General features: G+C 39.6%; 1 protein-coding gene across 2 annotated transcripts in view; it reads right to left on the bottom strand.

The window, feature by feature from the left end:
* esr2a (estrogen receptor 2a) overlaps positions 1-18,212 on the bottom strand; it is a 49,422-nt gene that overhangs the window by 20,265 nt on the left and 10,945 nt on the right. The window contains exons 2-8 of one of the 2 annotated variants that reach the window (XM_057823197.1): positions 15,933-16,403; positions 15,641-15,844; positions 11,587-11,747; positions 11,301-11,417; positions 8,774-9,076; positions 3,172-3,310; positions 484-617 (exon numbers count right to left, since the gene is read on the bottom strand). In XM_057823197.1, coding sequence (XP_057679180.1) covers positions 484-617; positions 3,172-3,310; positions 8,774-9,076; positions 11,301-11,417; positions 11,587-11,747; positions 15,641-15,844; positions 15,933-16,090 — 1,216 coding nt within the window. In that variant the 5' untranslated portion in view covers positions 16,091-16,403. Of the gene's footprint in view, positions 1-483; positions 618-3,171; positions 3,311-8,773; positions 9,077-11,300; positions 11,418-11,586; positions 11,748-15,640; positions 16,404-18,212 lie in introns of both variants that reach the window. The other variant, XM_057823196.1, reaches the window with a different exon arrangement.

Raw genomic sequence — 18,212 nt, 5'->3', positions numbered from 1 at the left:
TTTTTTTCTATCCGCTCCAAGAAGCCCGACATTGTTTGTCTGGCAGGCTCAACCTCCGAAAGCTCTGTCAAAGCGGCAACAGGAAGAGCCATTAAAACGGGCCCAGATATATTCATTAAATCATTTTTTTTTTCCGGGGATAGTGCTACATGTGGTCTGCAGAGCTCCGGTAACACGAATTCATTTTATTTTCTGACTCACGGCCATTACACAAATGATGAGACACGATGAAAGCAGTGTTGGAGGAGAAGGCGCAAAAACCCAAACCCTGTTCATCTTTTTTAGCAAGGGAAGACAGCTCGGCGGTAATGCTGTGAACACAGCTCACCTTGTAGCTGGTAGCGCCCGATTGCCACCGACACAAACATACGCAATTGCGTCCTGTTGTACCTGGCCCACATCACACACAAAAGCATTTGACAGGGGCACGGCCTGACTCTCATGTAAGAGCCGCAGTGTGTGTGTGTGTGTGTGTTGACTCACTGGAGTTAAGGAGGATCATGGCCTTGAGGCAGACATACTCCTCCCTCTGCAGCTTGAGTTCTCGCACCCTGGATGTGGCGGCTACGAGCATGTCAAAGATCTCCACAAAGCCCTGGACGCAGCTGCCCTCTTCTCTGCCGCACAAACAAAACCGTTGTTATTTCCTCTGGATGATGAGATTAAAGTAATGTGCATAACGCAAAGGTGAATACATGAATAAAAAAATAAAATAAAGGGTGATGGTTATGGAACCGGCCAGCTCTACCAATGAGGTTCAGTGAGTTGGCATCCCTAATAGTGTACGTAGAGTGCCCTCCATAACTATTGGCACCCCTGAAAAAGATGTGTTTTTTAGCTTGTAATATATATTTTTTTAATTCAAATAGTATGGGACCTTAATGGAAAAAAAGAGAAAAATCCAACCTTCAATACAAGTGCATTCATTCAGTGGGGAAAAAATCCCACTTAAAGAAAAAATTATTTGACATCAAATAATGTGTGTCACAATTATTAGCACACCTGGTGTTAATACTTTGTACAACCCCCTTTTGCCAACAAAACAAGGTCTGGGGACTGAGATTGCCATGGGAGGAGCTTGATTTTGTGTCTGGTGAACCATTTCTGTGTAAATTTGGCTATATTTTTAGGGTCATTGTCTTGCTGAAAGACCCAGTGACGACCCATCTTCAGCTTTTGGGCAGAGGGCAACAGATTTTGATTTAAAATGTCCTGGTATTTCAAAGCATTCATGATGCCATGCACCCTAAAAAGGTTCCCAGGGCCTTTGGAAGCGAAACAGCCCCACAGCTGATCACTGACCCACCCCCATACTTCACAGTGGGTATGAGGTGCTTTTCAGCATGCCCATCTTTCGTGGCACGCCAGACCCACTTAGAGTGTTTGTTGCCAAAAAGCTCAAGCTTGGTCTCATCTGACCAAAGCACACGGTCCCAGTTGAAGCCAGTTGAAGCCTGGGCCAATAATTATGAGGGCACTATATATAGCCATTTTTGATATGTGTATTCTGAATTATATATTAAAAGTGTACAGTAAAAATATTTAGTATAATATACTATACTGTACTGTGAAGCAAATGTGGGCACTTGAACCTGAGCATAAATCTGGCGTGATGCCATCCTGTGGAATCTAACCAAGTAAAATCGTGACAAAATAGTGACATTCCTGTTTTTACCAGCATACAGCAAACTTATTTGTGTATTTGTGTATGGGTGGTCGTAGTGCAGTTGGTAGCTGGAGTTGTCCCTGGACCGAAGGGTCAGTGGTTTGATTCCCGGCTACGACTGCCCACTGTCGAAGTGCCCTTGGGCAAGGCACTGAACCCTGGCCCGATTTGCCTCCAATGGGTTGACAGCGCCTTGCATGGCAGCAGCCCCATTGGTGTGTAAATGTGTGTTAATGTAAAGTGCTTTGGGCATGGTAACCATGCAGATAAATGCGCTATATAAGTACTGTCCATTTACCATTTATTTTTGAGTTGTGTTAACCAGCGTTACTACCCGAAATATATTACTTTGTTGCCACTTAAAGCAACACTTGGTAACTTTTCAGTTTTGGTCACTTCTAGCGACACTGGTGGACAAAAGCAGTAGTGTTTTGATAAAATCATAAAAATTTTCATAAAAGACTGAGTTTTCCCATGAGAACCAGCGCTGCATTTCCCATGAGGATCAGCTCGGACCCACACAGTGTCGTAAAATCATTAATAAATCGAAAATCAATCTCCCGGTCACCTGCAGATGGATTAAACAGCATTTCTGCTTCCAGCGGCTGTGTGAAGGATGAATAGTAATAAGGTAATGAATCTACTTGTGGCTAAACAATAGCATACAACGGTTAGCAACTGTGGGGCTTAGTGTGGCTAACATCCCCACCCCACCCGAACTCGAAAATGCTGGCGAGTTCAGTTGAGTGGTGTGGTGTCACACCAGCGAGTGAAAGCCGGGCCATTGTTTATTCTTTATATCCTGGTTCCCTCCCTTTTTTTCCCTCCTTAGACAAAACATTTTGTGTCTTTTGTTGCTCTGCCATCTTTGCAGAATTCTCGCGAAGGCGTTCGCATCGACTTTATAATGAATGGGGAAATGGAGAAGTGACGTATGCCATAAAGCAGTCAGCACAATTGTAGTTTTTTTTGTGTGTTGGGGTTCCTGCCACCCTCCTCAAATTAATTAGTGCGCGTGAAATCGATACAGACTCCTTCAAGACATAAAAGAGGTGTCATTCAACTAGTTGTCAGTTGACACATTATCACAAATGTTATGAACATATTTTATAAAGGGTGAAAAGTTACCTAGTGTTGCTTTAACTTGCTCAATTTTTGGATTGTCTAGATTTCAACCCTTCTGCTATCTTCAGATTGTCATTTCATTTATTCCAATTGTCTTCAAAGCTTTGAAATAAGACAAAAATCAGTGATGCAAAAAAGGGATGATATTGCTTGTGAAATGAATTGAAAGCTCATATCAGTCCCCCGATAAACAACACACCCTACTAATCAGAGGATGGCATCATAGCAATATGTCAAGACATATAGTAGCCACAACCATATTGCTTTTTTGTTCATTAACCTTTCTATGATAAAAGATGGAAACTAAACAGCCTGCCGATTTTCTTCTTTGGACAAATCCCTAAAATGACATGCTGAAATCTTAAGAGAAAAATAAATACCTGTTCAGACTTAGGTCAGGTGAGAAGATGAGTTTCCCTGGGTGGTTGACCGACCTCCACATCAGCCCTATCATTAGCACCTCCAGCCAGCAGCACTCCAACAGGTGCACTTGGTCCAAAATACTGAGCTCCACAAACCCTGAAAAAGTCACAGTGAGCCATGTGTGTAATACTCAGAGCTGACAATGTCAAATACGTATATTATACGGTAAAGGCAACTCTTCCCTAATTCCCTTTTTCTTTATTAATCTGCAATTTTTGCCTGCATGGTCAGGCAATATGCGGGATCTCAATGAGAATGGCTCAACTACAGCATTTGATAACATGACAACGACTTACTGTGAAATAGCCAGTAGTGGAGAAGCAGATAACTGGAATTATGTTAACTATCTGACTATTATTATACAGTATTTTGGCAGACATACTCCTCCTGCAGACATGCTCCTCCAAATGAACATCCCTTCTCATAATCCAAGTGTGCCCTATTCATGAATTCTGGTTGTGCTTAATGTCAGAAAGACCACATCAGCTCGGAACTACTGACATTGTTGTTTGAATACATATAATGCGTCGTAGAGAGCGAAAGCGTTACTTATATTCCTCTTCTATCGCAGTCATCAGACGATTGGACATCAACCTCGACAGCTGCTGACTGCCCTATTCCCTTGTGTTTGTTGATGTGTGTGAATAAGCAAGAACTAGTGTGCTACTACAGGCTCAGGGCCGTAACGAAGACTGTGCATGCCCTCTACTGGCTAACTCCTAACTGGCAGGCAACAATAGTTCCGCAATGATTTAATTAGCACTGATACAAAAACAAAAACAAACAAAAAATCGGGTTCTGAGAATCCAGGCGTACCCATCCCTTGAGTCCACAAATAACGGAGGAATTGATAAAAAATTATAGTTAACCCCAACAACAACAACATGATCGGTGACTTGACAGGCCTTCAGCCTGTAAAAAAGTTGACCTTATTCCTTATTTTTGTAAGATATCTTCGTTGTACATGTCATGCTAGTTAAGGCCGACTTATGCTACTGCGGAAGTTCTGTGCCGTCAAGGCAGACCCAATTTACAACCGTCCGCCGCAGCCTTTCGTGTTCCTTCACAATTTTCTGACTTCGCGTCGCGTCAACGCATGTGACATGGTGGAAATGGACTGTGATTGGAATTTGAATTGTGAATCACCGCCATTGTCAAACATCATTTTGCTACACGCAAAAATTGACCAAGCCGACGAGAGTACCAACGAAGAGCAAGTACGACAACTTCTACAATGTCTCGTCAAGACATTATGAAGATTGCCAAATGGCAAGCAATTCGTGGGAGGAGATTGCTGAAAATATGGGGCTGGAGGTCAGCCAGCGATTGAATAAAAAAATGGAAGAACCACCGAGACAATTTACGTGTCGCACTTCAAGGATATGAAGAATAAAGTACAGGTTTGGTGTCAAAAGAGTTGTTTTGATGTTTAATTTTCAACTAGACCAGCGGTGTCCAAACTATTCCACATAGGGCCGCAGTGGGTGCGGGTTTTTGTTCAAACCCATCATGAGGACAACCTTTCACCAATCTGGTGTCTCACAAGTGTAATCAGTTGATTGCAGTCAGGTGCTGCTTGTTTTAGCACAAACTTCATTGGTTTAACTGTCTGTGCTCGATTGGTAGGAACAAAAACCAGGACCCACAGCGGCCCTTGAGGACAGGTTTGGACACCCATGAACTAGACAGTTCACACACTTGATACAAAAAAATGGAAGAACCACCGAGACAAGTATGTGTGTTCGGAATTGAATGGCCACACGAGGCGGTGACCCAGCTGGCCAAAGACTGCCAGCTTTTTATAACTTTCTGTCATATTTTTGTTTGGAGCACTTCATCGTTTATTATGTACACGTTTGCTGTGAGTCTGACTTATTTACGTGTCACACTTCAAGGATATGAAGAATAAAGCTCAGGTCTGGCGTCAAAAGAGTTGTTTTGATGTTTAATTTTCAACTAGACTGTTCACACACTTGATACATCATCACCGATTGAGAGTGCCTTGGTGCTTTTATGATAACGTGTTTACCATCAAGGCTTACAATGCAGTTTGGGAAGTTCCATAGCCGCCAGGAATCTGCTATGGCTTTCCACTGGCAGGTTGTAGGACACGGCAAAAAAAATTGGGCTGGAGGGCTGTCCACAATTCTTTGCAGACCTCGGACAAAACGCTGGACACGGTGCTCTACGGCAGTTTGAAGCTAGCCACTACAGCTTCCTGGCTTCTACCCGAGGCTAGAATTCATAATGTGACGGCATCAACAATTCGACAGACCACCTCCGAAACAGTCTTCTGCATCGCCTGTGCCTCAACATTTGTATGATCAACATTTGCTGTTCAATGTTGAGGAGGTGAAGATCCACATTTAAACAATTTATCTCCGTTAGCATTTTAGCATAGCAGTGTAACTGAAAGAAAACTTGAAGTCGTCAAGAGTCCCCCAAAACCCTACAAACACAACGCCACACCCCTCTAGTGGCTTGGCGGTGAATTACAGAGCAACGCCGCAGAAGTATCGAATGCTCATTGATGCCGTAGTTGCTTCGCCGTCACCGCAACGCAGTAGCATAACTCAGGCTTTAGTGTAATGATATGCTGTATGTGAATTATTAGTTAAATTTCATCAACTTTAAAATACAGTGATTTGTATTGTTGAGCACACTGTTGTGCACCCCATTGACATGTATTACATAATTTGTTTTACACATATTTATGTTGTGTGTAACTTATTTAGCTGTGTTGTTGCAGACCACAGTAAATGAACCGTTGTGGAATACGTGAAATAAGAGCTGTGTTCTCTAATCAGAACTCAACCCACGATATTTTACCGATCTAAACCGAACAAGTTGGCGACATCAAGCACACGCCTCTGATCTTCTACCTTTCTTTTAGAGAACTTGAGCTTATTTTGTTGGCGCATAATTGTATCTATTACACTGATCCAGTTAAATTAACACAGATTAATTGTTCATTAAACAATAAAACTAATAATAAATAATTTCATGACTGAAACAAATATTATAATGTTAAAAGATAAAGAACAAATGACAATGCAGTACACTCATGCAGTGATGTACCTAATAATCAGGTGCACCTTATATATGAAAATCAACTTAATCTCTCGTCGTGAGCCTTCCAGTCCGATGAACACAGTAATCTATACAATAGTAACTTAGTATTATTATTAGTGTTTTCCGTACTATAAGGCGCACCTAAAAGTCTTCAATTTTCTCAAAAGCCAACAGTGCGCCTTGTGATCAATACGCTTTATACAGTGAGGAAAATAAGTGTTTGAACACCATGTGATTTTGCAAGTTCTCCCACTTGGAAACTGATGAGCGGGTTTGAAAATTTCACAGTAGGTGCTCGTCCACTGTGAGAGGCAATAACAAAAAAAACAGAAATCAAAATGAAGAAACACAGAGTTTGAGCTTTCTCCAAAATGTTCTATTAAGTTTAGGTCTGGCCACTGGCTCGGCCCCTCCAGAATCTTGATATGCTTTTACGAAGCCACTTCTTGGTTATTCTAGCTGTCTGCTTTGGGCCATTGTCATGTTGGAAGACCCAGTCACGACCTATTTTGAATGCTCTATCTGAGGGAACGAGGTTATTTCCCATAATTTCACAATACATGACCCTGGTCATTCTCTCCTTAATACAGTGCAGCCATCCAGTCGCATGTGTAGCAAAACACCCACAAAGCATGATACTACCACCCCCATGCTTCACAGTAGGGATTGTGTTCTTGGGACGGTACTCATTATTCTTCTCCCTCCAAACACAACGAGTGGAATTAAGACCAGAAAGTTCCATTTTGATCTCATATGACCACATGACTTTTTTTCCATGACCCCTCTGGATTATCCAAATGATCATTGGCAAGCTAAAAAACAGGCCTAGGCATGTGCTGGCTTAAGCAGGTGAACCTTCCGTGCCATGCATGATTTTAAACCATGACATCTTAATGTATTACCACCAGTAACCTTGGAAATGGTGGTCCCAGCTCCTTTCAGGTCATTGTCCAGCTCCTGTGTAGTTCTTGGCTGATTCATCACAATTCTCAGGATCACTGAGACCCTACAAGGTAGATCTTGCATGGAACCCCAGTATGAGGGAGATTAACAGTCATGTTCAGCTTCTTCCATTTTCTAATAATTGGTCAAACGGTGGATCTTAGACGACCAAGCTGCTTGGCAATTGCCACATAACTCTTTCCAGCCTTGTAGAGGTCTCCAATTCTGTCTCTGGTGTCTTTCGACACCTCTTTGGGGTGTTTATTTACATCTAACCGCCTCAAACAGGTCAAAAAGTCCACCTATTTAAGAGAACACAGTAAGTGGAGTGGAGGTGGACTTTTTAAAGGTGACTAAAAGGTCTTTGAGGCTCACAATTCTAGCTAATAGACAGGTGTTCAAATAATTATTTGCAGCAGTATAACAAAAATAAAATGTTTAAAAAAATCGTACACTGTGATTTCTGGATTTTTTTAGATTGTCTCTCACAGTGAACAAGCACCTACCATGAAAATTTCAAACCCGCCCATCATTTCTAAGTTGGAGAACCTGCAAATCGCAGGGTGTTCAAATAGTTATTTGCCTCAACTTACATGGATCACTATTAGTTAATCATGGCATGAAATTCCCTTTAGCGCAGCTTCATCTAGTAGTATGCATAACGCAACCCCAATACCTCTACTACTACTGCACCTTAAAATAGGCCATTCATTCAAGGTCCGCCTTATACTCCGCTGAGCCTCATTGTTCGGAAAATACGGTATTTGTGATTGTACGTACCACCGTTTATCTTGCCAATGTTTAGAATATACAGCATTCGCAGAAAAGAAAAGGTTTAGCTGAGTGAATGACACCGCAATTATGCAAACTAAATGACAAAAAATTGGCCCTATTTAGTGAATTGCCCATGAATGTATGGGATTGGACTTTTCCTGCAACACATCAGCATTTCTCCCGTACTGAGTGTGCCAGATCCATGAAACGATTCTAGTAAATGGACTGAACTACTAATAACATATTTTTGCCAATGATGCCGCTATTCCAGGGTAACGGAATAAAGAGGCTGCACGTGTAGTGCCTTTTATTATTTTTTTTTTAGTAGTGGTAAGAAAAAAATAAGCTAGACAAGGGGTAGGAGTGTGGTAGACATGGACATTTTCCACACTCCTTTCCGAGAAATTATAATGCTCTATTTATATGAAAATCAGAATGTAGTTTAAATGAGAGATAACATCTATTTTGATTTTAATAATAAGGTTGAGGAAATAATGTTTAGTCAAGGGTCATTTATCATTTTTGTAAAGGTGTGTTTCAACTCTTTTCTTTTTTTAATTACCTGGGGTGTAGTAATCATTTTAGGCATATACAGTACATGTGTAAATGATACGCGACCATGTGCTGTAATCTGCTTTTTCACCCCTTCTTACTAGCACGCTGTCTTGTGAGTAAAAAACCAATGCAGAATGGTTGACTGGTGTCAAACTGCCAAATTGCCAGCAAAATACATACTATATTATGGTTAATAAGAGCTCTAGACACACCCACCTGGGATCTTCTTCGCCCAGCTGATCATGTGAACCAGTTCCTGATCAGCGAGGTTAGTCAGAGACATCATGACGTTTGCTTCAGTGAGTGGTCTCCTCATATCCTGCATCAGGTAAATCTCAGGTGGCTCCGCCTCCATGATTTGCTTTATTAGCTGCTCTGGAGTCATAGCAGGAGGATGGAGCTCAGGAATTGCTGCTGGTTCAGTTGACGCCTTTGCTGCTTGAGTCTTGTTGTGTGAGGACACACCACTCACTCGCCTCCTCTGCTGGTTCCGGTAGTTTCCACGTTCTTTGCGCATACCTGAGTCAGCAAACACAAGATAAAACATGATGAAATGCAAGGTAAATATTCGTTGTTTAAACAAAACATAGAGAATATACAGTACACTGGTGAGGAGTATTGTATGCTGCAGTTGTATGTGTTGCTGCTCGGTGTTAATATAGCAGCTGGCGATAAAGTTCAATGAAGTAGATGAATATTTTGTGCTCAAGAATACTTTCAAAAGTGTGTTCTAATGAGTTTGTAAATGTTATTAAAGTGTGTGATAGGACATTTTAATAATTTTCTATTAAAATATGTCCGATAGCATTTTTTGCACCTGAGTCCGAATCATCTGATTTTGAGAATCTGTCAATAAAGTCCCGATCCGATACTGAAAAAAAAGTGTTGATCAAGTAAATTTTTTTTTTATCTTAAAGTTTTCAAACATGTTACTGCGCCCCCATGCCGACTTCATAATGCGAATTAATTTTAAACAACAAAATAAAAAAATGCTTGTCTTAAATAAATGCTTCATTGATTGAGTCCAATCAAATCCGCTCATGCTGCTGAGAACAGCCTCTCACTTACACAATGAGTTGCCACAGCACACTGTTTAACAAGCTAAACGATGATTGACACATTTAGGCCTTCGATGGTAGATCACAGCTACAAACCTGTCAATCATTGTTAACTTTAAAGGGTACCACGGATAGAAAGACATGTAGTTCTTAATAGATGTCATAACACGAGTCATAACAATCTGATACTAAAACCCCTCTTAATGTTTTCGTTTTCATAAAATTTGTAAAATTTTAAATAAAAAAAAACTAGTAGCTCGCCATTGTTGTTGATGTCGCAGGGCGGTGACGTCACATGGCCACTGTTGTACTTCACAGTGTCACTCATTATCCATGTAAGGTAGTGATAGTGTAGTTAAATACACCACAGGGTGTCAATCGCGAGTTTTAAATTATTCAGAGATCAAGCCAATGAGTGCGTTTTGTCCCTCGACTGATGCCGTAGTTTCTTGTTTAGTGCGGGTCCATTGTGATTTACCTTCATTTGAGTGTTGTCTTCACACCAAACAAGACTCCTGAAAATGGCTTCCGACATAGTAGTTTGTATATTGTGACTACATATTGCTATCCAGGGTATTTGTTGAGTTAAACGAGTTGCTAAAATGTTTAAAAAGAGTTTGACCAAAGTCCAAGTAAGTTTTATGTATGTATTGCGAATTTATGAATGCCTCTTTGCATTGTTGTTTAACTGTGTGAGAATAGGGCCTCATTAACACAGATTAAAGCACTTTTCTTTTTGTGAACATTATTTTTTTGAGAGATATGAATATTATTTCTGTTGTATTTTCACTATATGATACTTATTTTTGTTGTGAAGGAGTTGCCGAAGTTTTTGCCAATAAACGGCGCGGTCCGAGCTACGAATCTGAACGCCTGTGTCCACTCTCCTTTCTCTCTACCGTACACCCCACTGTGGATTAAAGCAAAACTACAGCATCAGTCAAGGGACATAACACACTCATTGGCTTGATCCCTAATTAATTTAAAACTCGCCATTGACACCTTGTGGCGTATTTAAATCAGTACCTTACATAATTAAAAAGTTACACTTTTTTTTTTTTTTTTTTAATAAAGAGTGACACGTGGAATTCAGGCAGCATGGCCATGTGACGTCACCGCCCTGCAATGTCAACAACAATGGTGACCTACTAGTTAAAATAATTTTACGAATTTTATTGAAACTAAAACATTAAGAGGGGTTTTAATATCAAATTACTATAACTTGTACTAAGATTTATGTATTAAGAAGTACATGTCCTTCTATCCGTGGTTCCCTTTAAATATGTAACTCCAGGGCACTGTTGCCCAAGAAAATCAGCAGGAGGGAGAGGGAGACGCTGTACTGCAATATTGTTTTTTAATTAAAACACGATCCTTTTCACCCGACTCCGATCCGCTGAAAAATGTCGCGATCGACCCGATTTCCGATCACGTGATCAAATCAGGACACCCTTAGTTTATTATTCACCTCAAAAAACGCCATTTTTCTTGAACATGAACCTTTAATAAATAATCGTTCACTGTAAAAATTTGTATGAAAAGCACTTCTATGAACTACAGTAAATAACAATAATAAAACACTTGTGGCACTGTGAAAAGTAGTTCATTGGGTGTCCTTCAGAACCTTAGTATGTTGGATAATTGTGAACAGAAACCCAGGTGAAAGAAATGAAAAGATAGCTCACCACATTTGGTCATGCCGGCTTCATAGCACTTGCGAAGACGGCATGCCTGACAGCTCTTACGGCGGTTCTTGTCTATGGTGCACTGATTAGTTGCTGGGCAGATGTAGTCATTGTGGCCTGAATCAAAGAGGACAGGACAGATCAAAGATAAGGATTAGCGATGGCTAATTCAAATCCAAACAGTCAGTGCTGAATCTACATATACTTACAATGTGGAAATAAATAAAAACTAATTCATAAAAATCCTTAGGATTGACTTATTAAGAAATGTTTTTCTTTGCCTCACCTTGAATGCTCCTTTTGAAGAAGGCCTTACACCCTTCACAAGACCAGACGCCATAATGATAGCCAGAGGCGTAGTCCTGGCAAACAGCACAGAAGTGAAGATCTGCTTTTCCACCTGACGACACCACAACTTCCTCGCTCTCCTGGGAACGCCTGCGCTTACTAACAAACACGTGAGTCAGTAAAGGTTTATAGTAGGCAACACTAAACGTGTGTGCTCATTTGGTTAAAGGTGAACACCAGTAATGTGCTGCCAAAAAATGTATTGGTTTGACTTTTGACCACATTATTAACTCGGTAGACTAGCATCTTGCATTGAATATCTTTAAAAATCAATACAGTTCTTGCACAGACGTATTTCAATAATATAAAACAAGAAGAGAGGCCATCATGAACATGAACACTTGACTTTGGACACTGGCATCTTAAATCCAATCAGGGTTCAGATTTAATATTCTTAATTGTCTGATATAAAACAATAAAGTTGCTCATGGGAATATAAATAACCTTGTGAGAATTATGACTTGTAAACAAGTGACAGTCAACTACTAGTAGGCAACGCTACTGATGTGAAATGTCACCATTCTTGGATTGAATAGGATTTAAAATCAACTAAGTTATTTCTCTAGTGAATAATGATTGAAAATGGGGATGATTGTAGAGGAGATAAATAACATGAGCAGCTTAACCTTTGGATGCAAACTATTTCAAGCACTTATAATGGATACAACCTTTGTATCAAATCAATGATCAAAAGTAAAAATCAATATGTTCTTGCTCAAAAAGTGTGCAATAAACAGAGAAATTGTGAGCAGTTTAGAGCACAGTGACACGAGCAGGGTTCCTGCTCTGTTATAGCTAAATCTAAAAAAAAGGAAAAAGAAAAAAAAGAATATGTTTGACAACAATGATTTTGAATTAGATTGCAACATGACAGGCATGGAAAAATTATGGGAATTTTGGCACTAAATGTGATTCCCTCACCGGACCTCAGCATATTAGTGTGTGACGTTGTGACGTGATATATTAATACCATTTCACAAAGACTTGGTCTGAAAAATAATATATATTCGCTACAAATAAATAATGCATTTGTGTTCACTATACAGTGTTTGCTATACAGTACTTACAGTATGCCAGAGGCGTGCAGTGATAGCCAGAAAAATTCCACTACAAGCGCCTGATTTCATTGGTCTTGCTACTCTGTAGCTCTATTAAAAAAACCTACCAAATTCCCAAAGACTATTGGCGCCACTGCCAGAGGTCAGTTAAAGAGGCCAAAACAGAACACCTCTCAAACCTCATTTAGTGTAATTGTCGCAACATACACACAATTTAAAAACGCAAATCAAGTTTCCAAAGTCAAAGCATCCCACATACAGTATGTTATTGCTCCATTTTACCCGATTTAAACCATTCCAAATTTAAAATGTTCCAAAATTCACACGACGCAGCTACACAAGGTTGTTTTTATCAGCCCAAATTGATTGTTCTCACAAAAAAAAAAAAAAAAAAAGCCCAATTCTTTTCCAATGACACATTCAAACTAACATATTGGCCTTATTCATTCAAATCTGATTGCCACTGATAAAATTAAATGATCCATTCACACCTTTAGCTTTCAACTTTGACCCAAAAAAAACCCCTCCATGACCTTGGGGGTCTTGTCCTGCTGGCCCAAACTGTAATGTTTAATTTAAAGATTTTTTTGTCAATTCCGTTTTGGGGTGTAGCCTTTCATATTGCACAAACATGCGATTTGCAGTGTGACGGGAATGCATATGTGACAGCACATGCATGTGCACTGCAACACGTGTGACACTTCTTCTCGTGTCACAGTGTTTCTGAAGTGAATACGGTCCCTGCAGGTGGTCTCAGCCATCACGCTTTTTCCAACTTTGATGATTTTATGCTACTGGAGCCAACCTTTTTTTTTTTAATGTGATACGAATTTCATGTCTGGAATGAAGAAGAAAAAAGTATTTCTACTAGGGATGTCCCCGATCCGATCATGTGATCGGAAATCGGGTCATTCGCGCCATTTTTTAGAGCTTTGGAATTGGGTGAAAAGGGTCAGGTTTTTAATTAAAAATATACATATACAGTATGTACAATCTACATATACATACATATATATATATATATATATATATATATATATATATATATATATACACACACACTCACCGGCCACTTTATTCGTTTTTATTTATTTATTTATTTACTATTATTTGTTTTAACGCAGCCATAAATAGAAGGTAAGTAATTCATTCATTCATTTTCCATGCCACTTTTCCTCACGAGAGTCACGGAGGTGCTGGAGCCTATCCCAGCTAACTACGGGCAGTAGGCAGGGTACACCCTGAACTGGTTGCCAGCCAATCGCAGGGCACAAGGAGACATACAACCATTCACGCACACACTCATACCTACGGTCAATTTAGACCATGCATGTTTTTGGAATGTGGGAGGAAACCGGAGTTCCCGGAGAAAACCCACTCAGGCACAGGGAGAACATGCAAACTCCACACAGGAAGGCCGAAGCCCGGGAATGAACCCTTGATCTCCGAACTGTGAGGCAGACGTGCTAACCACTCAGCCACCGTGCCGAGTGAGTAATTATATTTAATTTTTTCAATGTCTGTCATTTTTAGCTTAGAATCATTAATTGATGACTAATATCTAGTTAAAAAAAAAAAAAAAAACACTTCAAAAAATTATTCACTTGCATATTTTAAACTTTTCAACAAATTACGTCACAATGAAAAAAAATAGTGTCTGTAAATAGGTCACGGATATCTACCTCATAACTTTTGCTTAATTGTTTTTTTTTTTTTTTTTTTTGGTACTGTCGCATTTTCCCTGATATTTTAGATGATAAATAATCGATCCAAACAAAGAAAAATTTATGAAAAAGAAAATCTCGACCACTCCTTGATGTCTGCGATCTTTTTGGATCGAAAAGAGGTAAGTATGCGATAATATCTCATTAAAATCATGGTGTCTTAAATTATTCTCTCTCATGCTCTCTCCTCCAGTGAGTGTTTTGCTGTTTAATTTTTTTTTTCAAAATTGTTCTCCCCCAGAAAATTGAGATTTTAAGCTTTCCAATTATGTATCATACATGCATATAGGTAAATTTTTAAATGTGTCCAAATAGGGGGTCTCAGAGCTGAACTTCAAGTCACCTGAGTGTTTTCCGCCATATACATTTTACACTCCCAGAAAAAGTGGAAGAGGAAGTACTGTAAAGTGTAAACAACACAGTGCTGTAACATGTTTGGAACTTTTGTTCCAGTAATTTTTTTTTTTTTTTAATTGTTTTTAACTTTTTTTCTCCGGTATTGGACCGGTAGTTGCTACCGGCAGATTCTCTAAATCAGGTGACTCAGACTCCGGTGCAAAAATATGCGATCGGGATGTCCCTAATTTCTACACCTTCATCTACACCTCCATTGGTCATTCGAGTCTGTTATTTGTTTTGTCGAACAGTGGTAACGTATTTTTAGTTTTTGATGTATGGTTCACATTCACGTGGATATGTATTGATACTGCAGAGGTGTCAGATAGACATTAGACTTTTAGCCACATATGAATGAGCCTCGATCGGATATGGGAAAAGAATTCAGAATTGACCTGCAGTGTGAACGTAGCCTTGGTCTCTACATTGCCTTGTGAATAAGTGGTAGTGCTCTGGATTGGTTTTGATGTAAGGGTGTCCAAACAAAGGCCCATGACTGTTATTAAAAATTTAAAATGGCTGCAATCCTAAATTTTCCAAGCTTTTATATAGTGCTATGTGCAGCGTGCATGTTTGTTTGATCGTCTCTCGCCTCCAAACAGACTGGATGACAAAAGAGTTCACTCTGTGCATCGGCCTCACTACCTTGGTGCATTTGTTTTTCATTAGAATTAATGAAGTAAACCTTGCTGTCAGTCATCTAGTCTCTTTGTCTGTTGCACAGAGGCAGGGCGGCTAGCTTAGACAAACAGAGTGCAGGTTGAGAAACACAGTAGAAAAGGCTAATAGTCCAACAAGTTATGTAGTGTCCTACCTGACAGTCAACTCACTGTCCCCTGGTGACAGCTCCACCCATTGACTCTGGACAGGCTGGCTCTGCTGTGGACGTACCTGGGAAGGGTGCAGCGGTCCAGAAGGACCCATGTGGCCGTGGCTGGGCCAGAATAAGGAAGGCCTTAGGGTCTGGTGCACAGGCGAACAGTCTGAAAGTCCTGGCCCAGCGTATAAGATAGTCGGACTGTAGAAAGGGATGGTGGGAAAGTCATGGCTGAGCTCGGTGTAAGGTGAGGGGATACAGATGGGCTGACTGGTTTCGAGGGACAGACCCGGGGAGGAGGTGTTGAGGATGGGGGAGAGCACGCGACAGCCCACTCGACTGGAGTCCACCTCCTGGAGTTGAAGGAGGGGCTGACCCTTGTCGGTGGCCATCATAACTATAAGATTGTGTCTCTATAAATGGAATTTCTACATCATATACATCCATGTAGAATAAACACTTCTATGATTGATTAATACTTTTCCACTGCATAAGTGCAAAAACCCTTAACTGGTTAAAACTGAGAGATTACAGTATATTACGACTGAGCTCCAACTGCCCTGTGACCTAGTTCTTGTTGACTACACCCACTTTGATATACCAGTGTTGGCATGCATTCTGTACAAATAAGGAGAAGCTTGAACTGATATTCCAAAATATCCCAGAATTATGAGATGTGTCCAGGCTACACTAAAGAAGCAATGACATTCAGTGTTCAGGCCAGCCACGAGCAAGAGTCACGGAGACAGACAGGAGATCCCTGCAAAGAAAAGAAAAAAAAAAGAAAATACTCATTATAACACCATGAGAGAGCATTGTGGCAGACCAAGATGAGTTGACCCAAAGAGACAACCAAATACATTTTACACATGTGAACTATTGTCCTGTCAGTGCCCCCGTGGATTGCAGTATCAACATTATTTGTACATTGTAAACAATATTTGCACATACTGTCAAATACAATCTGCACATTTGTTAATGTCTCAACACTGTTGACCATACAGTACATATAAAATTAGACCTTATTTGTTTAGCTCCACCCAAACTCTAACTTTTTCTTATACAGTACATCACATTTTTCTTTGTTAAATGCAATGCTTAGCCCTTGTGAGAGGAAATTCAAAGGTAGGAAAATTCATTCCTTCATGTAATCACTAAGGTCTGCAAAAATGAATCAATAAAACTGATGAAAATCAAACATTCACAGTACTCGCAAAAAAACAAAATCTCCCTATGCTATCCCAGTTTGACTTTTTCAGCATGCCGATTCTGCACACACATTAGCTTCTTGCGTGTGGGCTATACATTTTGCATACCTACTTTAGATAAGCGTTGAGGAACAAAGTTGTAAATAAACCATTAAATTTACTCACTTTCAAAAAGTACGAAGAATATACAGCATGCTTTTGATTGTTGTCTCATTGTGTGATTAGTCTATTTATGTGAATATCCATTGCCAATAGTGGATGAAGTACTCACTTTTTTTACTTAAGTAAAAGTACAGATACTGGTGCAAAAAAAATTACTTATCTAAAAGTACAAGTATCTAAGAAAAAAAATACTCAAGTAAGTCTACAAAAGTACTTGCTTTAAAATTTACTTTACAAATAAACAGTAAAAGTGTTTTCTCACAGTGCAAACATGTAATAAACATACAGTGGGGAGAACAAGTATTTGATACACTGCCAATGGGAAAACCCATTGACAGTGTATCAAATACTTGTTCTCCCCACTGTACATACATACTTATATACATACAGAGACCTGAGTCAATATTCAAAGAACTAAACTGAAAATTAATTGACTGCTCAGTTTTATTCAAAACTGTGCAGCATGAAAAAAAACAAGCAATAAAATTGTCGGCACTGTAAACAGAAGCTTCACAAGCTCCAAAACTCCAAAACTTGGGTTAATGGCAGATTTCAAGCAACTATCAGGTGCATATCGCCACCTACTGTACATGAGTGTTGTGGTTTTTATTGGTCAATATCTTGTTCACCTGCCTAATCTTAATTGTACTCGTGTTGCTGCCTCTAGTGCTCATTTACGGTTGCACAGGGCTTATCGATTGTGCCGGAGGCATGAAAACGAAACTATCGATTCACAATGAGAAAAAGGAAAACAAATAAAAGTAACGTATAACGCAGGCGACAATTTGAAACAGGTACCTGCTGTAAAATGTAGTGAAGTATGAGTAAAAAGTACCAATTCATATTTGTACTCTAGTAAAGTACAGCCACACTGAAATGTACTTAAGTAATGAGAATGAAATACTTTTACTTCATTACATTCCGCCACTATCCATTTTTAAGGGTTAAATATGCTAACTTCAATACAATTTTTCGTTAGCATATAGTTAGCATATTACATTGTGTATTAGTAGTCCTGCATAATTATACAGTATATACACATAGTGTTAAGAATGTGCTAATAGTTATACTGTTATACTGTACATAATAGGGCATGAAAATGTAAGATTTTACTTATAGTTTGGCAGGACTAGTACTCTTACTATGTGTTAGTAATAAAAGACAGGACTTACTACTATTTTTCTGTAGAACCCTCGTTT

The sequence above is a fragment of the Corythoichthys intestinalis genome, chromosome 19, assembly GCF_030265065.1.
Source record: "Corythoichthys intestinalis isolate RoL2023-P3 chromosome 19, ASM3026506v1, whole genome shotgun sequence".
NCBI lineage: Eukaryota > Metazoa > Chordata > Actinopteri > Syngnathiformes > Syngnathidae > Corythoichthys > Corythoichthys intestinalis.
Note: the sequence above shows the minus strand (reverse complement) of the source record. Positions and strands in the feature narration are given on the sequence as shown.